At 41.0% G+C, this 27711-nt stretch overlaps 1 protein-coding gene across 3 annotated transcripts in view; it reads right to left on the bottom strand.

Moving 5' to 3' along the window:
- Positions 1-27711, bottom strand: part of fancl (FA complementation group L) — a 120869-nt gene that overhangs the window by 65738 nt on the left and 27420 nt on the right. For 2 of the 3 annotated variants that reach the window (XM_048536517.2, XM_059648511.1), the window contains exons 1-6: positions 21138-21459; positions 20603-20717; positions 20024-20082; positions 14880-14940; positions 11033-11089; positions 4282-4379 (exon numbers count right to left, since the gene is read on the bottom strand). In XM_048536517.2, coding sequence (XP_048392474.1) covers positions 4282-4379; positions 11033-11089; positions 14880-14940; positions 20024-20082; positions 20603-20695 — 368 coding nt within the window. In that variant the 5' untranslated portion in view covers positions 20696-20717; positions 21138-21459. Of the gene's footprint in view, positions 1-4281; positions 4380-11032; positions 11090-14879; positions 14941-20023; positions 20083-20602; positions 20718-21137; positions 21460-27711 lie in introns of those variants that run through there. The other variant, XM_059648510.1, reaches the window with a different exon arrangement.

The raw sequence follows: 27711 nt of genomic DNA, 5'->3' as shown, positions 1-27711 counted from the left end.
TTGGTACATGAGACAAAAAAATCAAACAAACAATCATCTAACCCAGGTCTGAAGGGATGCCCAAGACCCAATGGAACAAGGGTATCGGTGATGGATATATTAAACAGGGTTTAATTAGGTGTGAACTTGTGTAAATGTGGGGAACTTATAAACAATGGGGTAAGAATCTTATGTAGTACGATTAAATTGGTCTCTCTTCAGAAACATTTATCATCTAGTGTACAACAATCAAGAAGCATTTAACAGAAAATATGGTGGAAATTTAGAACTGTCACACTGAAGTTGGGATTAAAAAGACTATGAACTCATTTAAATCCTTGCAAGAAAATCTAGACACACTCTACCGTGCTGAAGGTGATATTCCTTCTGCTCAACATCCTCATCTTCTTCCTTGGAAAACAGTTGCAGCCCTCCCAGATCTCCAATTTTAATCACATCCTCTCCTTGCCTGTTCTAGTTGTGCACAGCTCAGCACACAAGGATTGTGAGATTATGTGATTACGCAAGAATATCACCACCTTCAAGTTCTCCTCCAAGCCACTACCATCCTGAGTTGTAAATACATCACCATTCTTTTACTATCATTGGATCAATATCCTAAAATTCCCTCCCTAATGGCATTGTGGGTCAACTCATAGCAACTGGACTGCAGCGGTTCAAGAAGGCAGCTCACTACCACCTTCTCAAGGGCAACTAGGGGCAGACAATAAATGGTCAGCCAGTGATGCCCACATCCCACAAAAACGCTCTGTAAGTATACTGCAAGGACATCCCACAGCATTGGAAACTCATTTTCAGGGAGTCTATTGCAATGGACCTGGTAGGAGAATGCATTCACACTTGGTCTTGGTCAGGATGTTGTGTAATGGAGACATTGGCCATAGCAGCACAAGGCAGCTCTGTAATCCCAGAACCTTCCTGGTGAGGCAACTGATCTTTGATATGAAGCAGGGACCCAACATTTAAAGTATATAGGCGACATCGGAGTTCCCAGAGTTTCTGGCACAGACCTCTAAGATGTGGGAGTAATGAACGTAGATGCCTTGGATATTAATGGGAAATGTTTCCAATTGGTCAATGAAGAAATGGACTGCCTTATGTGATAGTGCTCCATGTCAAGTTTATAGTGCCCTGCACCTGCGGCAAGCCAGTAATGTTAGCAAAGACTATAGCCCAGGGTATAGAGAAAGATGATGAAATGGCTCGATTTTGTACAAACTGTGTGGCTAACACAGTCACTGTGGGTTCATAGGTTCAGGCTTAAAAAGACCTCAAACAGGTGCACAGTGGATCCGTGAAAGCAGTCCATCACATTAAATTTAATAACGAGCAAAGAATGTTGGAGAGATTCAACATGCATAACAGCATCTGCAGAGAGAAAGAGAGCTAATGTTTAAAAGTCCAGCACCACAATGCTTCAGACTGGGTCATTTCTGAAGAAGAACCATACAAGACTTGAAATATTACCTTTGTTTCTTTCTTCACAGATGCTGTCAATCTGCTGTGTTTCTCCAACAAATCTTCATTTGCTTGAAACTTCCAGCATCTGCAAAAACTTAAACATTTCTGTCCACTTGGCAGGCACTGGGATAGGATGGCCACCACACCTTCAGGTCACAAATTCTGTTCCAGCAGATGGCACAGCTCACTCACAGTCTCCTTGAACATCCTCATTGAGTGGTCACTGAGCTTCACACACCCGGAGGAAAAGAACAGCAAGTCTGTTAACCTCATCGTCTGGAATCTTCCCTGCAACCCGAGGGGATCTTCTTGTTGTTAAGGCTGCTCAGCAGCCACAAGTTGCTGCTGACCCTGCATTTGCTGATATTTTGCTTTTCCTTAATTTCTCTGCTCCTCCGTTTCACTCTGGCCATAGCGACGATAATACCTGCTATGGCTGGATCCATTAAGGCAGCAAATGATTGAGACAAGTCGGCAGTCACAGTAGACACAAATGAGACTTTAAACTCACTACATTAGGACATGGAAATTACTGACAATGGGACACCTCCACATATACCTCTAACCCACCAGGCCTTATTCACATATACATGGAACAAGTAATGTCATATTAAGACGAGAGGAAATACATATGGCAGGATTACTGAAAACTCGGCACCAAATCCTCACCTCTCATATAATTCAAGGAACACAACAGTCCGTTCTTACCTACAGTTCAATGCGAGGAAAGCAATTCTACTCCTTGTCAACCATTAAGACTGTGAAACGTATTTGTAAATTGTGGCCCACACCTAACACTTAAAAGGTTGACTGATTCACTTTTATTTCAGAGATTACTTTGTCATAATCAGTAATGTGCTCAGGATTTGTAATCTACATAGTTGTTTTAAGTTTGAGGTTTGTGATTGCAGATTCCCTTAATCTCAACCTGGTCCATGAAATTTCACATCAAAGGACCTCACTTGCTCTACAAGTCGAGCTCAGGTCCCTCAGACAAAATGAAACAAAACTTACTCTGACCACACTTCCACTCATGTTGGTTAGGCAGTTGAGATTCAGTTGAAGACAGATGGGTTTCCAGACTGTGCTTGAGAAAGTATTTTTAGACCCCATCTGTTAATCTCTGTGCCCATCTCCAAACTTCTTTTTCTTTATATACTGCAGTCCCCATCAATCCGGTCAGCTGTGAGCACTTCTGCATTCCTATTGAATTCTTTTATTTAGCTGTTCCTCTAGCCAATTTTCCCCGGCCCCCAGGGCAACTACATAACCACACACAACAGCATGTTCCAGTGACATCCGAATCAAACCAAGGGTAGTGGCAGCTATTGAACCCTTATGTCAACAGTTGCGCCCATTCACTGTGACTGTCCTTTCTCCACCCCAGCAAAATGGTACTAATCTCTCCAACATAGAACTGTCTCCTGATAACTCCTTTGACATTTAGTGCTCAAGTCACCTGGACTGACCATGGCCCAGTTTCCTGCTGACTTGGGAGGGCAGCTCCTTGACTGACTTTCCACTAGTCACTGGACTGGTTAGAAATGGCCTGTTAGGACTGATTGTGACCCAAGAGTGTAAGGATACAAATCCCGGAACACTGATCACACCGAAATGCTGGGTGGTCAACTCGTGGACTGAGATCAGATGATGCCTTTTAATGACTGCAGCACCATCCCTGACTAACCACAGTCACCTTTCACTGGATGAAGGGCTATTTGGTGAATACACAGGTAGTGTGTTTGCCAATGTAACTGCAGGTGCACACCATAGGTGTGGCACTGACACAGCACAGTCACAGTACCATACAGCAACAGGTCTTCTCAACCTTGACTTTTCAGTGCTGCAAACACAAGTGCCCAGTTTTCTGAGCAGTAAAAGTAAGGCTAGAAAGAACCATTGACAGACTGTAAGTTCTGACTGTAGTAGCAATGTTCTGGAAGGCAATGCAAGCCAGAGATGCTGTGGGCATCCAAGTATGCACAAAAAGTTCGTGAGCCAAAGTAAGGGCCCAGGATGCACCAGCAGATGGGTGTATGCCTCTGCAATGCAAAGCAACCTGGAAGCAGTACTACAATGTAAGGTATTGATGAGTTCCAAAGTGCAGTACTTAAGTGCTGAAATGTATGATAAGGGATTCTGAAATCATGATCAGTTGGTGAGACTGGTACTCTGCTGGAAAGTCCTCTATGGAGAAAGGATGCAGATGGTCACTGCCCATAGAGTATGCCCTTGAGGTGTGGGCACTGCTAGTCAAGGAGGAGGCCAATGAGCTGCAGCTGGCAGGGACTTGCTTTGAATTTTAAGTCAGGACTTGGGTGCCCTCTAGCTTTTCACTGATGCCTCAGAAAATACCTACCTGCATTTCAATGTGGTGAATTTCATAGTAATGAGATGCTCGTGCATTCAAATATGACTCTTGCCACTCACCAGCAAAACTGTCATTTGTCACTGAACCCTCAAAAGGGAAGTCAGACTTTTCTATCCTCGGTGAGGAGAACCTCATTTTTCCATTTTCACAACTTGCTGCAATTTCCTTTTATCATTCAGAAGCCAGAGAAACATCCACCTCTCATTATTTCTCCACAGACAGTGCCACAGTATTCCTACTAATGTATGTTTCCACTATCAATCAGTTCAACTATTGCGAAGATACATACACGTGTACACACACATACACACACACACACAATTTCCTTTTTCAAAAAAAATGTAAATTAAAAATAAATATTTTATACAGGCAATAATAATGAAATTTGATAGTTATAAATGCACATGAATTTAATCATAATAACTGAATTGAAAGGAATTGCAACTTACTTATCCCAACCCAAACTTTCAATCTCTTTAATAAGCTGTGCATAATACTGTGGAGGAGGAGGAGCTGACAGGTCATTTCTGTTCCTTAATGCAATTTCCTGCAAAATTAAGAAGTCATTGTTTAGTAATTATCCACAATACATTTACCATTCCAATCTAAATTCTAGAGATTACAAAACAGTAGTGAACTCGGTCGACAGAATGACCTGGCAGCAAACAAATTGAAATTATGTTTTGTTATATACATAATATCTCAAAGCAGATCAATAACTCTCAGTTAAATAACTGAAATACTTTATTGAGTCAGCAAGTTATGTTGCTTCAGAGGCAATCATTGTTGGTCTTGTTTATTTAAAAAAAACACAGAAGTTGTTTTCTGTCTTCCAAGAGTTGAGGGAAGTATCAACTTTATAGAAGCCTTTGAATGATGAGCACCTAATAGCTTGTGAAACCTCCAAGCAAACTATTCTTTCCTTAGGGAATCTTAGGGGTCACAGTCCAAGAATAAAGAGTTAGCTATTGAGGTTTATGTGAAAAAAAAAGTGTCTTCTCAGGATGTTCATTCATCAAGTCTTTCACATTAGAGATCAGTAGATACGAAGGGAATTGAATCATACTGAGGGAACATTGACCACAGATACAGCAGCTCTGCTTCAGCTCAATGACAGAGTAGGCTTGAAAGCCAAGTAGCCTTCTCCTACCCCTATTCTTTACACTCTTACAATGATTTGTTTCTGCATTCAAACTTGGCAGCCTTCACTGAGTAACTTCAGTTCTTGATTTAACTGCTGGATGGCACACTTTGGAGCAATATTATAGCAATTCTTCAGAAAGTCTCAAAACAAACAGGCAGGGCCAGCCCCATTTCATATGAGACAGCATACCTGCCAACCTACAAAATGAATGACAAACTGAAGAAGTTTACATTCAAAAAAGAAAACTTGACAACTGAAAAAGACTAGAGTGGCACATCTATCAACTTACATTTATAATGTGCCTTGAATACACAACATTTGTTTACAGAAATATTGCAGCACAAACCTTAATACTGAACCTCACAAGGTGGTTATCAGGAAATGTTAGCAAAAATTTGGTCAAGGAGTTTCAAGGTGCGAATTAAAGGACGAATACTTAGAAAGTTAAAAGACTTAGGGAGGAAATTCCAAAGTCTAGGGGTCAGTGCAATTGAAGACACATGCAATTATGAAGACTTAAAGATTTTGGATGATCAAAATAGGCCAAAATTGAAGGAGAGCAGATGTCAAGGAGGAGTGAAAAGCTGGACAAGGTTTGAGATAGAGAGGAGCAAAGTTATGGAGGAAATTTAAAAGAAGGATGAAAAATCATGAAAATCAAATCAGTATTAGGCTAGGAACCAATGCAAATCAACAAGTACAGACTGATAAACGAACAGAACTTGAATTAGGCTCAAGGTAGGAAGTACAATTTTGGATGAGCTCAATTTTACGAGGGCAGAGGTTTAGTGGCCTTCCAGGAGGTAATGGCTGAGTCTCCAAGCTAAGGACCCACTTTTAAGGTTAATCTCAGTATCCTGGAGCCTGCTGTAAAATTCAGCCCTCTACATTTAATGACATACAATATGGAAATATTACAATGGGAACACAGTGGGACATGAATCAGTCATAAACAAAGTCATGGGTTATAAGCAATTGTATTGAAAGGAGGGAAGGCAGGAACAGTAAGTTTTATGGGAAAGGACAAAAGATTTTTTTCAAAACAGCAAGTGAACTTTGACAGTTTAAGACTCAATTCCTATAAAACTGGATGCATACAGCTCCAAGAAATATGGATTTTTTGGAATTGTTTTGCCATATTTTAAAAGTGACGTGATACAAAATTAGGAGCCAAAAGTTATGCTTCGATGGATACATTTTAAATTGTACTTTTAAACGTAACAAATGCATTTAATCTGGGCATGGATAGTAACATTCAAATTATTGATGTAAAACTTGAGGAGGCTAGAACACAAAGATGTTTTAAATTTGAGGAAATTTTTTTCCCCCCCAATGTAAATTATTATAGTGAAACTGCCTCATTATTAGAATTCTTTTTATGTCTCAAATTTGTATTGTTGAAGTTTGTGAGCTAATTGATTGATTTATATTGTAAGAGTATGTAGGCAGCTATTGCAAGCCGAATCAAGAAGAAAAAGGAAGCATCATTCAAGGCTAGGAGGCTGGGAACACACAAAGTAAGGGTGGAGTAGAAGGTAAATCGAAAGAAATTTAAGCAAGGAGTCAGAAAGGTGAAAAGGGGTCATGAAAAGTCATTGGCCAACAGGATTAAGGAAAATCTCAAGGCTATTTATACATATGTTAAGAGCAAGAAGGCAGCCAGGCTGAAGGTTGGGCCACTTAAGGACAGATATGTGGAGCCAGAGAAAGTGGGTGATGTATTAAATGAGTACTTTACATCAGCATTCACCATAGGGAAGGACTTGGTGAGTGATGAGTCTGGGGAAGGGTGTGTAGATAGTTTGGGTCATGTTGAAATCAAAGGGGAAGACAAATTGGGGTCTTGAAAAACATTAAGGTGGATTAGTCCCCTGGACCTGATAGGATATACTCCAGAATTCTGAGAGAGGCAAGACAGGGGCCTTGACACAAATATTTGTATCCTTAAAAGCTACACTGGTCATCCCAGAGGACTGGAGAATAGCTATTGTTCTTTTGTTTAAGAAGGGTGGCAAGGATAATCTAGCTAATTACAGGGCGGTGAGCCTTACGTCAGTGGTAGGGAAAAATTATGGGGGAGGATTCTTTGAGACAGGATTTATTCCCACTTGGAAATAATTGGGCATATTAGCAAAAGGCAACATGGTTTTGTGAAGGGGAGGTCATGTCTCACTAACTTGATTGAGTTTTTTGAGGAAGTGACGAAGATGATCGACGAGGGTAGGACAGTGAATGTTGCCTGGACTCCAGTAAGGCCTTTGACAAGGTCCCTCATGGCAGACTGATACAGAAGGTTAAGTCACATGGGGTCAGGGGTAGGCTTGCAAGATGGGTAAGTGGAAACTGGCTCAGTCATACAAGACAGAAGGTACATAGAACATAGAACATTACAGCACAGTACAGGCCCTTCGGCCCTTGATGTTGTGCCGACCTGTCATACCGATCTCAAGCCCATCTAACCTACACTATTCCATGTACGTCCAGATGCTGATCCAATGACGACTTAAATGTACCTAAAGTTGGCGAATCTACTACTGTTGCGGGCAAAGCGTTCCATTCCTTTACTACTCTCTGGTAGCACTGGAAGGGTGTTTTTCTGAATGGAGGGCTATGAATAGTGGCATTCCTCAGAGGATACAGCAGGATATAGAACAGTTGATGACTTGGGCAGAGAGATGGCAGATTGAGTTTAACCTGGAAAAATGTGAGGTAATACATTTTGGAAGGTCTAATCCGTACGGAAAATATACAGTAAATGGCAGAGCCCTTAACAGTACTGATAGGCAGAGGAATCTGGGTGTACAGGTACATGGGTCACTGAAAGTGGAAACACAGCCGGAGAAGGTAGTCACTAAGGCACACAGCATACATTCCATCATCAGCTGGGGCACTGAGTTTAAAATTAGCAGGTAATGTTGCAGTTTTATAGAACCTTAGTTAGGCTGCATTTGGAATACTGTCTTCAATTCTGGTTGCCACACTACCAGAAGGTTGTGGTGGCTTTGAAGAGAGTATGAAAAAGATTTACCAGGATATCGTCTGGTATGTACAGCATTAGCTATGAGGAGAGGTTGAAGAAACTTGGATTGTTCTCATTGGAATGAGAGAGGTTGAGGGGACGACCTGATAAAGTTCTACAAGATTATGATGGACATGGGCAGAGTGGAATGTCAGAGTTTTTCCCAGGATGGAAAAGTCAGTTACCAGGGGTCATAGGTTTCAGATGTGGGGGGCAATGTTTAAAGGTGATGTACGAGGCAAGTTTTGTTTTAAACACAAAGGGTGGTGGGTACCTGGAACTCACTGCCAGGGGAGGTAGTTGAAGCAGATACCATAGCAGTTTTTAAAAGGCATTTTGACAAATACATTAATAGGATTGGAACAGAGAGATATGGTCCCCGAAGGGTAGAAGAGTTTAGTTGCGACGGGCAGCATGTCAGTGCAGGATTCAAGGGCTGATGGGCCTATTCCTGTGCTGTAATTTTCTTTGTTCTTGACTAAACTAGCAATTCTCTGGGAGAAAAATCTAGACTTTGTGCAAGAGTGTAAAACGGGTGGTATAAAATTGGCTGTCCATTTCACATCCCTAATTTTCACCTACAATCTTCCAACGAAATTTTTAAAAATGCAACATGTAAAAGGGGACAATATTGAAAGCTTGATTAACTTTTCTTCTCAAGGGTATATTCATTTTACACTCCTACTTTTGCTTAACAATCACACTACTTCTGTCTTCATCTGACCGATATAATGTAAACTAAAAAAAGTCATCCTTAGGCTGGTGAAGATATATCAGCCCAGTCTTTCAATATTTTATTCAAATTAACAGAATTTGAGAACATTGCATAAGAAATGTTTGAATAGATGACTACAATTTAAGGAGACAAAAAAAAAACCAAATACTGTAAATGTTGTAAATTTAACGTAAAAAGTGAAAATGCTGAAATCTCTGCAGGTCTGGCAGAATCAATGGAGAGAGAAGCAAATTTAACATTTCAGGTCTACGGCCTTCCATCAGACCTGAAATGCTTTGTTTTTTCTCACCACAGATGTTGTACAACCTACTAAATATTTCCAGTATTTTCTGCTTTATTATAGTTTTAGTGGACATTGTTATGACATGTTAAAGAGTAACTGACATTTGGTGAAAAACTGAACTTTGTAAGACAAATAAATTCATTTTCAATGACTGCTGGCAGTATAATTGCTACATTAAGTTGCCCAAGCATGCATGAGGCATTGCCTTCCTATTAAACAAAACTCTATAATCATGGTTAAGTCAAGTGTAGAAAATCACAAGGAACAATTCAAGTTCCAAGAGAGGTTAATTCTGTAAGCTGTGATTCTCCTTGCCATGACACAGGTAAGAGAGTTTTTCAATGTGGCCATCTTCAGCTCTACAGCTGATTAAACTGGGCAAGTTTGAAAAAAACCAGAAAGCATACTTAAAAAAAATACAATTTACTGATTAAAACAAAGTATTTTTTCCACATGTTTCATACTATGGAATAATTCACACTTACAGTTGCAATTTTTCAAAGTGTTCTTGGCTAACCCTTCTGGTGAGGCATTACACAACAGAGAGGAAAGGGAAAAGGAAGAAAAATGTTTTCCAATTTGGGTCACCTACAGCAAGTTCCTGTGGCAAAAACTTCAAAGCAAATCACCAGCAGTTAATCATAGTAATAATTCATACAATTTTTATGCGATAAATTTAATATTTTAAGAATGTAAGCAATTTGCCCACATTTTTAGCAACTTTAGTTTTATTTTACAAGAGACTTTTGCTAATTGCTTTTTCAATTCTCTCTTGTTGGAAAGTTTTATTTTTGAATCGCTTTTCATGCAGTATTCAATTGCACCAGAGAGCAGTACCAACACATCATATTTAGTAGTCAAGAAAAAAACAGAAACCAATGAGGTTGATCAACATGTGACTGTAATGCAAAGAATAGGTCAGTGCATAGGAAACATACTATTCAATAATTCTGTGGAACATCTGAAGTGATTGAAAAAGAATGGAAGTGTTCATTTCCAAAAACAGCCAATGTACAAAAATGAAAACATTTCCCACTTTTACTAACCAAATTGATAAGTTTTTTAGCACCTAGGGTTAAATTTAGTTAGGGCCATCCAGTTGTTACAGTATTTTAAATTTTTGGAGGTTTACAACATTAATTTAGACTTTTCATAAAGGTTTGAACATTGCTTGCACCTTTTGTTGCACCTGCATCCAAATTAAGAAAAATACATCTTCCAATACTCACCTAAAATACTTCATATTTTTAAGATGACCTATTTGACTACATTCATCTATGCTGCTTGTATTTAAATTTTTCCTTAATAATCACAATTTAATCAAATAATAAAGCTGATCTCACAAACGCAATTGAAAAATTAGGGACTGCCTTATATGGAATGGGAGTTTCTGCAAATGTTGTATTACCCAGAAGGGAAGACATTGATCATAAAAGTAGTTACTTGCAAAGAGTTTTTTAACCTGGGAAACAAAATACCAAATGCAAGTCAAATAAAAATGCTTGATGTGGTTAAATTTGCCGCGTTTGCTCATCAGTTACAATCCGCTCACCCACCCCTTTTAAAAACAGCACTTAAAGATTGAAAAGTGACAGAAATATTTTGGAACCAGTCATCTTTTTTCTCCCCACTGTGATATGTCAAACTTTCTTCCAGGAATGATGAATATGCGGAAAATGTTTCAAGACTGGAAGTCATGACAATATATTGAAAATCTATATCACATTTAAACATGGATTTTTTTGAAAAACAAGGTAATGGTACTGATTTTCTGATTTAGCTGCACTTGGTAATAAAACATAGCCCCAAAGTCACATATTGAAATGTAAATGCAGCAAAACCTAGAATGAGAATAATATGTTTGTTTCGCCCCTGCATTCAAAGGAAAATCTAAAATCTGAGTTATTTTTGGCTGCAGTGTAGAAGTGGCTAATCACATTGTTGAAAAAAAAAAGCAAAATATAAGAATGCAGTTTATTTTACAGTTCTGTGCTTTACGTTCCACCCGTAACACTCACCAAAACAGTCTTGAACTCCAACATGAAACTGATCAGGTCAGAGCTGTGTTGCAGTCTCTGGTGGAAAAAAGAAAAATGGTCAAATGTTCTTCCAGTGTCTGGTGGTGCAATACAGCGCATAAGATTCAAATGGATAATAAGTATCTAATAGACATGCTGCCTTCTCCACCTGTTCCGTTTGTATTTTCTAGCCACTGATGCTGTGGCCATTTCGGAGACATGGATAGAGCAGGGACAGGAATGGTTGTTGCAGGTTCCAGGATTTAGGTGTTTCAGTAAGATCAGAGAAGATGGTAAAAGGGATGGAGGTGTGGCATTGTTAGTCAAGGACAGTATTACAGTTGCAGAAAGGATGTTTGGGGACTCGTCAACTGAGGCAGTATGGGCTGAGGTTAGAAACAGGAAAGGAGAGGTCACCCTGTTGGGAGTTTTCTATAAGCCTCCGAATAGTTCCAGAGATGTACAGGGAAGGATAGCAAAGATGATTCTCGATAGGAGGGAGACAGACAGGGTAGTTGTCATGGGGGACTTCAACTTTCCAACTATTGACTGGGAACACTATAGTTCGAGTACTATAGATGGGTCAGTTTTTGTCCAGTGTGTACAGGAGGGCTTCCTGACACAGTATGTAGATAGGCCAACAAGGGGCGAAGCCACATTAGATTTGGTACTGGGTAATGAGCCTGGCCAGGTGTTAGATTTGGAAGTAAGTGAGCACTTTGGTGACAGCAATCACAATTCTGTTATGTTTACTTTAGTGATGGAAAGGGATAAGTGTATACCACTGGGCAAGAGTTATAGCTGGGGGAAAAGGCAATTATGATGAGATTAGGCAAGATTTAGGGAGCACAGGATGAGGAAGGAAACTGCAGGGGATAGGCACATTAGAAATGTGAAGCTTATTCAAGGAAAAGCTCCTGTGTCTCCTAGATAACTATGTACCTGTCAGGCAGGGAGGAATCTGTAGAGTGCGGGAGCCATGATTTATGAAGGAGGTGGAATCTCTCTTCAAGAGGAAGAAGGCTGATGTTAGGATGAGATGTGAAGGCTCAGTTAGGGCACTTGAGGGTTACAAGGTAGCCAGGAAAGACCTAAAGAGAGAGCTCAGCAGAGCCAGGAGGAGACATGAGAAGTTGTTGGCGGATAGGATCAGGGTAAACCTAAGGCTTTCTATAGGTATTTAAGGAATAAAAGAATGACGAAAGTAAGATTAGGGCCAATCAAGGACAGTAGTGTAAGTTGTGTGTGGAGTCAGATGCGATAGGGGAAAGCGCTAAATGAATATTTTTCAACAGTATTCACTCTAGAAAACGACAATGTTGTCAAGGAGAATATTGAGATACAGGCTACTAGACTAGGTGGGACTGAGGTTCACAAGGAAGAGGTATTAGAAATCCTACAGAGTGTGAAGGTAGATAAGTCCCCTGGGCCGGATGGGATTTATCCTAGGATCCTCTGGGAAGCCAGGGAGGAGATTGCCGAGCTTTGGCATTGATCTTGAACTCGTCATTGTCTACAGGAATAATGCCAGATGACTGGAGGATAGCAAATGTGGTTCCCCCGTTCAAGAAGGGGAGTAGAGACAACCCTGGTAATTATAGACCAGTGAGCCTTACCGCAGTTGTTGGTAAAGTGTTGGAAAAGGTTATAAGGGATAAGATTTATAATCATCTAGAAAAGAATAAATTGATTAGGGATAATCGGCACAGTTTTGTGAAGGGAAGGTTGTGCCTCACAAACCTTATTGAGTTCTGTGAGAATGTGACCAAACAGGTAGATGAGAGTAAACCGGTTGATGTGGTGTATATGGATTTCAGCAAGGTGTTCGATAAGGTTCCCCACAGTAGGCTATTGTACAAAATGCGGAGGAATGGAATTGTGGGAGATATAGCAGTTTGGATCGGAAATTGGCTTGCTGAAAGAAGACAGAGGGTGGTCGTTGATGGGAAATGTTCATCCTGGAGAGCAGTTAATAGTGGTGTACCGCAAGGGTCGGTGTTGGGTCCACTGCTATTTGTCATTTTTATAAATGACCTGGAGGAGGGGGTAGAAGGATGGGTTAGTAAATTTGCAGACGACACTAAGGTCAGTGGAGTTGTGGATAGTGACGAAGGATGCTATAGGTTGCAGAGAGACATAGATAAGCTGCAGAGCTGGGCTGAGAGGTGGCAAATGGAGTTGAATGCAGACAAGCTTGAGGTGATGCACTTTGGTAGGAGTAACCGGAATGCAAAGTACTGGGCTATTGGTAAGATTCTTGGTAGTGTAGATGAGCAGAGAGATCTCGGTATCCATGTACACAGATCCTTGAAAGTTGACACCCAGGTTGACAGTGCTGTTAAGAAGGCATACAGTGTTTTAGCTTTTATTAAAAGAGGGATCGAGTTCCGGAACCAAGAGGTTATGGTGAAGCTGTACAAAACTCTGGTGCGACCACACTTGGAGTATTGCGTACAGTTCTGGTCACCGCATTATAAGAAGGATGTGGAAGCTTTGGAAAGGGTGCAGAGGAGATTTACTAGGATGTTGCCTGGTATGGAGGGAAGGTCTTACGAGGAAAGGCTGAGGGACTTGAGGCTGTTTTCATTAGAGAGAAGAAGGTTGAGAGGTGACTTAATTGAAACATATAAAATAATCAGAGGGTTAGATAAGGTGGATAGGGAGAGCCTTTTTGCTAGGATGGTGACGCAGCGCACGAGGGGGCTTAGCTTTAAATTGAGGGGTGAAAGACATAGGACAGATATCAGAGGTAGTTTCTTTACTCGGAGAGTGGTAAGGGTATGGAACGCTTTGCCTACAATGGTAGTAGATTCGCCAACTTTGGGTACATTTAAGGCGTCATTGGATAAGCATATGGACGTACATGGAATAGTGTAGGTTAGAAGGGCTTGAGATCGGTATGACAGGTCGGCACAACATCGAGGGCCGAAGGGCCTGTACTGTGCTGTAATGTTCTATGTTCTATATTCATGTGGGGAGACTATTGCTGAACACCATGAATACAGTAAAATTTTTCTGGTTTCCAATTCCTTCATAGACAAAAAATTCATTACATGATTTAGACAAGTCAACTGACAAGCTTAGATAAATACAGTTACTCATCAGCACAGAACTTTCCTTTTTAATGAGATAAATATCATTACACAGAAACAGCAACACTGTCTCAGGGCTATGAACTCTTTCCTTTGATGTGGTCGGTTATCTGAACATGAATAGGGATGTGTGCTAACTGAAGGGATTAGTGCAGTTTAACCTACAAATAGACAATGAAACATCCATTTATTATGCTGATAAATAATAGCAAGAAATGTTGAAAGATGAAACACAAACACCTAGCTACTACTTCTGGCTAAAAACATTGAACACATTGTTTTATTTCTCAGATGAAATATTAAGATCTAATTACAAATACTATGTCTTCAAGTAGCCCCTCTGATGCTGCTGGGCCTGCTGTGTTCATCCAGCTCTACACCTTGTTGTCTCAGATTCTCCAGCATTTGTAGTTCCTACCATCTCTGTTCAAGTAGCTTTTTAGTTTTGATTCACATGTGGCCTAGACATCAGCCTTCGTATGCAAAAAGCATGGCACAAAGCATGGCAGCACAACTAAATGTCGTAAAGAAAATACTCTACCTTAACCTGCTATAATCTAAAAAATTCTGATGCTTATTAAACTTTCTGCTGTTCGTGGTCTTCACATTAATGGAGCTTCAATTTTGTTTTTAAATGAGTACTTCTCCTTTAGTAACGTAAATTATATTCAAATAGATCATTTTTCCTTCAGAGACAATTTATAGCAACCTCTAAATTTTTATTACACTACTGAAGCCATTATTTTGCACATTACCTGCTTTACTACATGCTGGTATCCACGCAAGATTTGTTTTAACTGCCAGCTGCACTGAAGTCTTCAACAGATTAAAAGCATAAAAATAAAAAAAAATGAATTTTGTAATTTTCAAGTTATAAATTGCAGCGTTTTGAAGCAATACAACAACATATAGGTTTCATCACTTCAGAAAGGGAGTATAAGAGGTTCGTAACTCATTAAGGCATTATCAGTCTACAGGAAGAGAAACCTTACAATAACGGTCAAAAACATGGTCTTAGGAACCTGACTAATTGAATTTGGATTTGACTTTTCAGCCCTTAGGCAGTCTGGGATATTATTTTAAGTTAATTTCAAAATAAAAAACAGAATTCATTGCATTTGAAAACATTCCAAATCTAACAGGTTTTGATAGTAATCCAGTTTAACGCAATTCAAAATGACTGAATGTTAACATTTCGGGTCAAGACTGGCCAATAAAATTTACCTGTTACTGCAGTTAGTGTACCTGCTTTCTGACAAAACCAAACATCCCCAAAAGGAATGGCAGCAAAGATTTAATAAGATTCTATTTCAGCTCTCACAGTTAGCATACACTCAAAAAGGTCACTATGGTTTTACCTAGTCTATTAAAAGTACTTTTAAAAAAAACTCAAACTTGATTACTTTTCATAAAACATATAATCATATAAATGGTAAAATTTTGCAGGAAATGAACTTCTGTATTAGTAACAAATGTCAGAAGCATCAACTTTCATCTTTCCCTTCAGTTGTTTATTTATAATTTTCACAATAAATTAAATTGTAAATTCATGAATTTTAGTTGTATTCCATTAACCATTTTCCACTAAAGTTTTCTGCCTATTCGAATAATAAGAAAAATTATTCTCCCAAGATGTAGCAACCAAGGTAGTTCTGCACAAAATCTGCATAATGCTTAAAAAAAAGAGCATTGGTCTCAATGCCCCCTTCTCTAGGCTTCCAAATACGTGAATGTCTATACCCAGCCTCCCATCTTCCTAAACAGCTTTTATTTTAAAGATTGTCAGGAGTGGCAGTTTTCTTTCTCAGATATTCCTTGGATCGATTTTTATGCTAGGAGCCAACAGGTTTGGTTTTTCTATTTTGAGTTGAAGTGCTTTATCAAGAAAGATTCAAGGGCTGCAGTGAACATTGGATAAGAGTAGTGGTTGTGAGCCAATCATCTACTCATGACTGCATTAATTATGCAACTACCCTCCTTAATACACTTCTGAAGGAATCAAGAGGCGGACATGCTTGCCACTGTCAGGATCTTGCTGTTCACACTGCTGGCATCATAGGTAAAGTTACCATAATCTCAGAGAACCATAAGGCAAGCGTCATTAGAAAGAGGCAACTGGTAGTCATTCTATCCTGGGGGTCATCATGCCTCAGGCAAGGTCTGAGGTCCAGAAGGTGTGTCCTTCATGTTGACCTCCACTGGCACAGGAATTGAACCCATGCTGTTGGTGTCACTCTACATCATAAACCAGCCACCTGGGCAACTCCAGCTGTGTCCCAATTCAACTCCAAGCCAAAAACAGCACGTTGACTTCCCACTTCACTGACAGGAGCTAGAGGTGCTGGTGGATAGAGTAATGGAAAGAAGGGCAAGACCTTTACTAGTAGAGCATGAAAGGTAGCCACAGCGCCAGACAACAACCTGGAGTATGATAGGGGCCCAGATCAGTTCAGTGGCCTAGAAGAAAATGGAATGCAGTGCAATGAGATGAACAATACCCTGTGCTCCTCAAATTACTATCAATCTCTTGTTGCTACCACACACACACACAGGGCCACCATGGTCATTGTGTCACTCTGCTGCTGCAAACCTACCTCATTGAGCTCAGGGACTAAAAATTTCATTACTGCATGCATCATTCCTACTCAACAGCTCTCATGTACCTCATCCTCTCAAATAACAAATCCCTTGCTGCCTGCTGTGATTTCTACTCACACGCTGGAGACACCTCACTACATCACCTGGGTAGGCTTCCAAAAACTGACATTAATGATCACATACGATTTGAATACTGATGCAGTGGAAAGCTTTTCTGCTTATGAACTCTGCAGGCTGACGATACAACACTCTCAAAGCCACGCACAGTATGGTAGCCTGCACTAGGGACAGGCGAACAATAGTGGAGAATCCCACTGCTGACGCTGCTTGAACCTCTTTGTCACAGGGGAAGAATACCAACAGCAGGTGATCTGGAGAAAAGAGCATCAGTAACATCACAGATGGATTCATAGATCAAAGATTGGGAGGTGTCATACTAATCACCAATTGCTCCTTGAAAAGAGTCTCAAAAATTCAAGGCAGCTGTAATATTGATGGCCACCATGACGGGATGGCTACCAACAGTCCTTCTCAGCTACAAGTGTGCGCAGCCACTCCAGTGTTCCACACATAGCATGGTTAGTAAGCTTACAGATGACTCAGAAATAGGTGGTCTAGTGGACTGTGAAGAAGATTATCTCCGAGTGGAACAAGACCTTGAACAGATGGGCCAATGGGCCAAGGAGTGGCAGACAGAGTTTAATTTAGATAAGTGTGAGATGCTGCATTTCGGTCAGGCAAACCAGGGCAGATTTGTACAGTAGATCATAGGACATGGAGGAGTGTTGCCGAACAAAGATACTTAGGGGTGAAAATGCGTAGTTCCTTGAAAGCGAAGTCACAGGTAGACACGGTGGTGAAGAAGGTATTTGGTACACTTGCCTTCATTGGTCAGAGCAGTATAGGAGTTGGGACATCATTTTGCAGCTGTATAAGACATCGGTGAGGCCACTTATAGAACACTGCATACAATTCTGGGTGTCCTTCTATAGGAAGTTATTAAAATTGACAGGCTGCAGAAAAGATATACAAGAATGCTGCCAGGACTGGAAAGTTTGTGTTATAGTGAGAGGCTGAAAAGGCTGGGGCTTTTTTTTCCCCCCTGAAGTGTCAGAGCTTGAGAGGTGAACTTGGAGAGGTTTATAAAATAATGATGGTCATGGACAGAGTTAATAGACAAGAACTTTTTCCTTAAGGTGAGGAAGTCCAAAACTAGAGGGCATAGGTTTAAGGTGAGAGGGGAATGTTTTAAAAGGACCCAAGGGGTAACATTTTCTACACAGAAGGTACTGCGTGCATGCAATGAGCTGTCAGAGTAAATGGTGGAGCATCTGGATGGCTATATGAATAGAAAGGATTTAAAAGGGATAGGGGCCAAATGCTGGCAAATGGGACTCGGTCAGATTGGGATGCCTGGTCAGTGTGGACGCGTTGGGCTGGAGGATCTGTTTCTGTTTCTGTGCTGTACGACTTTATGTATGGCGCTAACAGCGTTGTAGAGGGACCTATTCACCCATAATGGAATGGTTCAAAAAGACAGCTCACCATCACCTAGACAAGGGTAATTAAGGATGGGAGATAACGAAATGTGAGGCTGGACGAACACAGCAGGCCCAGCAGCATCTCAGGAGCACAAAAGCTGACGTTTCGGGCCTAGACCCTTCATCAGAGAGGGGGATGGGGTGAGGGTTCTGGAATAAATAGGGAGAGAGGGGGAGGCGGACCGAAGATGGAGCGAAAAGAAGATAGGTGGAGAGGAGAGTATAGGTGGGGAGGTAAGGAGGGGATAGGTCAGTCCAGGGAAGACGGACAGGTCAAGGAGGTGGGATGAGGTTAGTAGGTAGGAGATGGAGGTGCGGCTTGGGGTGGGAGGAAGGGATGGGTGAGAGGAAGAACAGGTTAGGGAGGCAGAGACAGGTTGGACTGGTTTTGGGATGCAGTGGGTGGAGGGGAAGAGCTGGGCTGGTTGTGTGGTGCAGTGGGGGGAGGGGACCAACTGGGCTGGTTTTGGGATGCGGTGGGGAAGGGGAGATTTTGAAGCTGGTGAAGTCCACATTGATACCATTGGGCTGCAGGGTTCCCAAGCGGAATAGGAGTTGCTGTTCCTGCAACCTTCGGGTGGCATCATTGTGGCACTGCAGGAGGCCCATGATAGACATGTCATCTAAAGAATGGGAGGGGAGTGGAAATGGTTTGCGACTGGGAGGTGCAGTTGTTTATTGTGAACTGAGTGGGTTCCCCAAAACCAGCCCAGTTCGTCCCCTCCCCCCACTGCACCAACTTTTAACTGTTGCAAGAATGCCTCAAAATTTATTTACTTTGTCAGCTTGGAACAGACCACTTTTCACCTTTGTGGCAACCTCTCCATAAAAAAAGGACAAAATATACCTCGTAAAGTCATGGTATTGTCACATTACCTATAAATAAACACAACTGCTTGCATTTTACGTTCTCTGACAGATTTACAGAAAAACTTACTTATTACTGAAAAATGTCATAATCTTCATACAAGGCTTTTTGGAGTTGTTTTGACTGTCACCAAATGTAGAAGCCAATTGGCACAGAACAAGTTCAGTGTATTTGTGGTGGGCAAATCAGGGGTCAAAACGATGAGGAGCACTCTATTTTATTCAAGCACTCTTCAGTCATCAAAGACAGCCTAGTAGAATTATGTTACCGCTGATTCAGAAGAATATGGGTTCATCGTCCGTTCCAGAAATTTGAATCCTATTGTGTATGCCAATGTTTTAGGCACTATGAAGGGAATGCTTCCTGACATGCCATCTTTTGGAGGAGGCAATCAGACCGAGTCCCCTCCTATTTTCTCAAGTGGCGGTCAAAGTTCCCATGTCATTAAATAGCACAGTTCTCCTTGGTACTCTCTCTACCCTTCACCTAGCAGCAAAAAAAATTCTCTTGTTATTGTATCATTCAGGAACTTGCTGTGTGCAAATTGGCTGACATGCTTCCCACATTGTTACATTGAAAGACACTGCAAAACCAATACACTGACTGTAATCTGCTTTGGGGTGCCGCCAGGCAATGAAAAACGACAAATATGCAAGATTTTCTTTAAAACAACAAATGTCACTGAATCTTCAGCAAGAACCTGAACACTTGGATGGGCCTATTATTTAGTATCCAAATGAAGGATGGTACCTACCAATGCAGTACTCCATCAGTATTGCACTAAAACGCCAGGCTAGATTAGGTCAAAACTTGAGGGGCTTAGTAACTAAGCCTAGGTGGCAAATTTCAAAACACAGTGCAAATGCTGTATTTGAAATAAAGGAATCCATACCTTGCATTTCTCAAACATTTCTGTTCTGGTAACAGTATTCTTATACGAAACTCCTTGTCCTGGAAAGATGCAGTCAAAAGAAAGAATACATTTAAAAACATTATCTAAACTTTTCCCTATTTGTTATCAAAATCTTACATAATAGGGAAAAGTATTTTCTATTCATCAATGAGATGTGATCATGGCATATGAGATTGTCACCAGAAATATGATGAAAAGGTTAGAGTTATATTTTGTTAAATGCATATTTTGGGACATGTTTTGCTGTAATGGGTCAGTCTGAGCAAAATGCATTTAAAAGTAATTTCATAAATATTTGAAAAGGGAACCATAAAAGGATATACAGAAAGGGTACAATCATGGGACAATAGCTTTCTTTCAGGAATGACAAGCTGAATGGGATTCCTTGTGCTACAAAACTCTAGAATTTTGGGTTGGAGTGGAAAAAGTAGGAAACAAAGAGAGAAAGCGAGTACAGTTACCACATATGTCCTCTCATTGGAATGCTTTCCACAAACTGCAATTCAAACTTGTTAGTGATGCTGGTATTAACCAACCACATTTTAACAGTGACTGTACCTTAACTGTAATGAAGCCATCGAACACGGTCTTCTGTTTGTTCTGAGGTATCAGAAGTGGACACTCATTGATCAAACCATTACACTCTGCCATGGCTTATCAAAAATATAGAGACCTGAAAGATATTAATAGGTCTCATAATAATGATACATTTTGCTTACCAAATTATTTCAAAAACTCGAATACAATCGCAGACTTAAAATGAATGATGAGGAGAACTTCAAAAATAAGAAATTGTATTCCATTGGCATGTGACATAAAACAAGCCCACAACACCACCATTCTCCCTCCCCCACCATCCTAAATAGTCCACATTAATCAAGAATACCAATTATAAACATTCATGGAACAAGTTTTAAAAGTTCTGCTCAGTCTTGAAATATCATACACAATTTTATATTCTATATCATGCACACGAGAAACAAAACAAAATGGGATGAAATCGAGATGATTTTGTAATAAACTAAGAACAATGCTATTTGTTTTAATCCTTCCATGATCATGATAAGTGAAGTATACAACACCAACAGCTTACGTCTACTCGTGTCCACCCGTAGGAATTGTTCTATGAAACTCCAACCTTCTCTGCTGGCATGGCAATGGGATTGTTCCAACACTACTAAGCTAAAAAAGGGCAGAATTTTCTGCTCCCTTGAGTGGCTTGGACAATGGTAATAAAGTTGGAAAAACAATGCAAAAATGACAAAATATACACCTCTAGTCAAGAATCTTTCCTCCCAGTTTTCTCCTGGGAGTTTAAATGGGAAGATCAGAGCCTCACTAAGCAGTTTACTGCCATGCTTTTGTATCCCAAAAATAGCTCAACTGTCCTCATTTCTATGCAGCTAGTAGTTCTCTTCTCCTTTCCCGAAAAACCACAGCAACCGTTTCTCACTTGAAATTCAGATCAAGAACCACTTGATCGCCTGCTGCTACTTTGGGCCTTCATCCAATTTTGTCTTCATTGTAACTTCCCTTCATGCTCCATGGACACTGTTTCCTCCTCCACATTTCACCCACACAAGTGATGTTCAGTAGATCATCAAAAACACCATGTTATCATGCCCACTATCAGACCAATTTACATACTATCTTCATCCCTTCAGGACTTCACCTATGACATGCATACTTCGGCCAGATGGCTTTGCTAACAGGGATACACATGTATCTCATGCATTTATACAGGTGCACTTCTTTTTAAGTACTCTTCCACTTTGTAGTTACTTCTGGCTGTCAGCTGTTACGGCTTGTGTTGCATTTCAGTGCAGAGGGAAAAGCAACCTGTAACATTTCAGACAATCAAACGGGTGGACATGTTGCTGCATAGCACAATGCTATGTCAATGTCACACCATCAACACAGGCAGCAGCTTACAGAGTAAACATACTGCATGGCTTCAACCATGTCAGACATGGCCATGTCTGAAAGTCAAAGGAGACTGCTCCTTAATGGCACCAATGAGACTACAAAAAAAAATCCAGATCAGGAGTTAGGTATGGTCAGCCTCACAGATCAATTGCAAATCAGTTCAGACATTACAGCCAAGTCAGTTAGGGTGCAGTGGAACCATCAGTTTGGGAGTTGGATCAATGTTTCCTGCAAAGCTCAAATGGAGTTTAGTGGAAAAGGAGTTAATGGTGATGCACAAGTAGGGAAGGTGGTATGATGGCCCTAATGACTGAGTAGAAAGTGGAAAAGACTGGAGGGGTTAGTGGTTTGGGAAGAAGAGAAGGGCAAGAGCCACTATTTGGACATTGGTGCATGCAATCACGAGAGCCTTGCAGAGCGCATTATTCATCCTACACTGCTGAGCACTTCATTTCACCCAGGGCATTGCAGTCTGGGTTGATGCAATCTTCATCCAGGCTGACTGAATCAGGTGATGAGACTCCATTGTTGCTAAGTTTGCAGATGATAGTTGGAGAGACAGGTAGCATTGAAGAAGTAGGAAGGCTGCAGAAGTGGACAGACAGGCTAGGAGAGCGGGCAAAAGTGCTAAATAGAATAAAATATGGGTAAGTGAGAGGGTATGCACTTTGGTTAGAAGAACAGAGGTGTAGGCTATTTTATAAATGGGGGAAGGCTTCAGAATTCTGAAGCACAAAGGGACTTGGTGGTGGTGGTGGTGGTTGGGGGGGGACGGGGGGGGAAGAGTCCTTGTTCAGGATTTTTTTTAAGGTTAGCATGCAGGTTCAGATAGCAGTTTGGAAGGCAAATGCAACATCAGCATTAATTTCAAGACTGCTAGAATACAGGAGCAGGAATGTACTGCTGAGGCCGTAAACACATTTGGAGCATTACGAGCAGTTTTGGGCCCTGTATCTGAGGAAGAATGTGCTGGGCTTGGAGGCGGTCCAGAGGAGGTTTACAGAATGAACCCAGCGATAAAGAGCTTGTCATGTGAGGAATGGTTGAGGATTTTGATTTATACTCAATGGAGTTGAGGCAAATGAGGAAGGAACCTGATTGAAAAACTTACAGAATACTGAGAGCCCTGGGTAAAGTGGTCGTGGAGAAGATGTTTCCATCAGTAGGTGAGACTAAATCCTGAAGGCACAGCCTCAAAGCAAAGGGATGACCCTTTAGAATTAAGATGATCAGAAGTTTCTTCAGTCGGAGGCTGGTGAATTTGTGGAACACATTACCACTGAAGGCTGTTGGAAGCCAAGTCACCGAGTGTCTTTATGACAGAAACAGATAGGTTCTTGATCTATAAAGAGATCAAGAGTTATGGGGAAAAAGTAGGAGAATGAGGTTGTGTAACATAATAGCCATAATCAAATGATGGAGTAGACTCAATGGGCTGAATGGCCTAATTCTTCCTATATCTTAAGATAACATTACAAGACCTCAGCGTGCAGAGCAGTTCTGGCTTGCAGCATCAGAACTTAATGTGCAACTGGCATTTACATGTGACGTCAGCAGTGATAAACAACTGGAGATCCTGGCAACAGGGAGCGCTTCAGCTTCATACGCTGCCTGATTCTACAAGGAGGGTGCTAGAGAGACTGGCTGGATAGCTAATGGTTTGAATAGCTGAATACTGATACAGAAAAGTCATGAGGGGGCATGACAGACTGAGTTCTCTGAATACAGCCCAAAATAAGAAAAATTCAGTCCAATAGCCTCACTACTAAAGTCTTTTTTTCCCCAGAATTCCTATTGCATTATGTAAGAAATTGACGTCCAGTTGCCACTTCCGCTGCAAAAAAAAATCCAGTATGCCATTAACTTTTAGGGAAAGTTCTAAGGGACTGCCAGCCCCTGTGCAACTGTACTCAGCAAATTTCAGGCAAGACAAGGAGCAAACATTGATATTAAAAAATTATTAAGTTGCAGAACAAGCCTTGATTCCTTACTTATTTTGAGAATTGTAATTATTATATATTGGTACAGCCTTCTTCACAAGAATATATAGGAGCAGGAGCAGGACATACAGTCCCTTAAGGCTGTTCAACCTTTCTCTAAGATCTGCAGTGAATTTTACAAAAGTTCTGTTTTCCTATCCGACTCCTTTATACCTCAATTCCCTTAGTCTCCTAAAAGGTCTTTTGATAATGCTCAATAATGGAATACCCACAGTCCTCTTGGATAGAGAATTCCAAAAGATCCACACAATCTGTTCAAGTGTTACAGGTGCCATACAAGCTCCCCGATTTATTTTACTATCTGATAATCTTTCCCAAATATCAACTCATGTCAAATCATCCTTATTGATACATTTTTAAAAATGTGCTATGCCGAATGAACCTTGCAAAATTGTTGCAGCCTTAAAATCTGTTGTTTTCTTCTTTCCCCAACAGTCTCTTCGGAATATAACAGTAAATACTATATTTGTCACAATGAAGGATGTCAGTACAGGGAAGCTCCCCATTTCTGACAAAAAGGTCAGTGTGAAATAAATCTACAAGTCATTTGTAGAGTGGCAGTCCCAAATCCTCTTCTCCCATCATCACCATCCACCAATTACCCCTCCCTACCTTAAATGGGTTGCAGGCTCAGATCTACAGTGACTGAATCAGGGCTACACAAAAATCTTTGAACTTCAGATCGTAAAAGCTGAAGTAAAATGGAAAACTTTCCACCAATAGCTTACTGGATTTGAATCAGTGTCCCAGAGGTGAAAAAAAAATATTGTGCTGACCCATTCAATCTACCACCCCAGCCATTCTTACAAGCCAATTCTGACAGGAAATTATTCCTGACAGGAATTATATATTGAACAATTCCCATTAATAATTACAGCACAAGATCTGCAGAAATCTTCCTAACTAAGCATTTTCTCATATCCATTGTTTGCTGTCCTAGATCCATCAAGGAACAAATTGACCCAAATTTTGAATTCCACTTCTTGTATTACAAAATATTTTAACTGTGTGATGGCAAATTACGAGAGAAAAACCTGCAATGTAAGAATTCCTTTTCTAAAAACTGATGAAAAATCAACTATTACTTATACAAAGACACAGTAATCAGTTACGGCAAACAACGACAAGGAGTCAATTCCATTATAGAGCCCAAACACAACAATGCATCCCTGCTCTAAGCAATACAAGCCAGCTGCAAGCAGTAACTATTCACAACATTGCCAGCATGCTGGCATGTCCAGCCAAGCTGCCTCAGGAAAGTGGCCAACATAATCAAAGATTCCTCCCACCCCGGTTATACTCTCTTCCACTTTCTTCCATTGGGCAGAAGATACAAAAATTTGAAAACACGTACCAACAGATTCAAGAGCAGCTTCTTCCCCACTGTTATCAGACTTATGAACAGACCTCTCATATTAGAGTTGATCTTTCTCTGCACCTTCTCAGCAGCTGTAATTCTATTCTTTGTTCTATTACCAGGATGTATTTAAGTATGATTAGTTTGGATAGCACACAAAACAATACTTTTCACCAGCTCAGTCCAAACTTCTCCAATCTACCCTCATAACTGAAGTTTCTCATCCCTAGAATCATTCTTGTAAACTTCTACTGCACTTTCTTCAATGAGCTCACATCCATCATGAAGCGTGGTACTCAAAATTGTATACAATACTCCAACTGAGTTCTAATGGGTGTCTTATACAGGTTCATCATAACTTCCTGCTTTTGTACTCAATATCCTGACGAACAGGAAATCTTGCCCCCCTCCATCTCTCGTTATGACTTTACCAATTTGTATTGGTTAATTAAAGCTCCCTTTATGACTACACTATAACTTTTGTCCCTCTCTGTAACTTCCTTACGCCTTTGCTCCTTTCACTGTTGGTAGGCCGTAAACCACACTGACCAATTGCACCATTTTTGATCTTTAGCTCTCGCCAAATAGGTTCTGCCCTTGAAACTCTGGAACATCCTTTCTCTCCCAGCACCACAGAGTTCTACATAACAATTCTGCACTCCAGCCTCCCTTTTCATCCTTCCCGAATACTTGCATTGAGGAATGTTTAATACCTAGCCCAGCCCTTTTTTTCAGCCAGGTCTGATTGCCATAACATACTGGCCAGATTTTCCACTGACTAAACACTTGCTTTTCCAGCATAGATGGGAAGTGCACGAGAGGACCCTGTGGAATAGCCACTCTAGCAGACTCTGAAGGAATTGCCCAGGAAATTAGAAGGTTCCACTGCGCAATTGCTCGACCCCAAATCTCCAAAAGTTTTCATTTGGTTTTGATGAATTCAGAGGGTTTTGATGAAGTTAAATAGCAAGTTACTCAGGAAAGGTTAAACTTTAAAATACACACTCCAACTCCTAAGTATTTATTCAATAGACCCCACACTTACCACACACATCCATCTACTCCTTCCCAATTACAAACCCCCAGATCGTGATTAACGCATACACCTCGAAATTAGTGAAGCACACACATAAACACATGCGCACAAACAGCACACACATTCCACCTACTGGCCAAAATTTGACCCCTGATGCTTCCGCTTGACACAACCTGACACTTGTGCACCAGATCTGACTTGACTGACGCCCAGCCCAACATACCTCCTGTAGCTAGACCGACCATCTCTCACCCCCACTAGAACTGATTTCTGCTAGCCACCCTAACTAACTCCAAACACTGCATCATTTATCTGTCTCCCTTGTTAACTTGTATCCTGCACCCAATTGAATTGGTATCTTATCTACCTGTCACTCTCCCTCCTCTCCAGTGGAAGCCTACTTAGCTGGAATGTGGTACCCTACCCACTCCCCAGCTGGCAAACAAACCACCTAGCACCCACTCCTGACCCATCTAGCACCCAGCCCCATGGTACTCTACCCCTCATCCTACCTACCTGGCACCAGTTACAAGGGAAGCTAGAGCTGTTGTTCTCAAGGAGGGGAACATTGAGACGAGGCTCATTATTTGAAAGAGGTATTTAAAGTGCAGTGCAGATGGTAAGAGAAATTATTCCCATTGGCAAAGAGAGCACACCAGCTTAAGATAATTGGCCCAACAACCAACAACAGTTTGTGTGTGTGTCTGTCTGTGTGTGTGTGTGTGTGTGTCTGTCTGTGTGTGGGGGGGGCTGAAAAGTGATGTCAAAGGAAGGCTGTGATTTAATTGGCTAACAGCGAATCTGCTAAATTGGAATCTGTGTAAAATTATTGGTTATAACTCGCATGTAGATTGAGATAATAAACAGAGACATAAAAAAAGTTAAAAACTGAAAACAAACCAAATTCAAAACTAGTTAAATAAAATGAGGATAGAAGGGCAGGTGGTTCCTGCATGATGTGGGATCTGGTGGATTCCACTGTGGAAAACGTTGCTGCTCAAGGAACTCCGGCTCAGAGTTGAGCTGGATTCTGAGCGTCAGGCATTGTGACACATCAGGGAGGAGAAAGAGTTATTTGGACGCTGTGTTTCAGCAGACAGTCACACCCCTTCAACTAACTAACTTGAATTCAGCCAATGGTGAGGGACAGGAGGGTGTGACTGTGAGTGAGGCAGGTAGAAGGATCCGGGAAGTAAAGTTGCAGGAGCATCAGCCCTTGTCCTTGTCCAACAGGTTTGAAAGTCTTGCTTGTTGTGTGGACAGGAATGGGGACTGTAGGGAGGATGAGCCGACTGACTGCAGCACCATGGTGCAGGGAGCCATGCAAATGGGGGGACAGAAATGTAGT

The sequence above is a fragment of the Stegostoma tigrinum genome, chromosome 9 (assembly GCF_030684315.1).
Source record: "Stegostoma tigrinum isolate sSteTig4 chromosome 9, sSteTig4.hap1, whole genome shotgun sequence".
Taxonomy (NCBI): Eukaryota; Metazoa; Chordata; class Chondrichthyes; order Orectolobiformes; family Stegostomatidae; genus Stegostoma; species Stegostoma tigrinum.
Note: the sequence above shows the minus strand (reverse complement) of the source record. Positions and strands in the feature narration are given on the sequence as shown.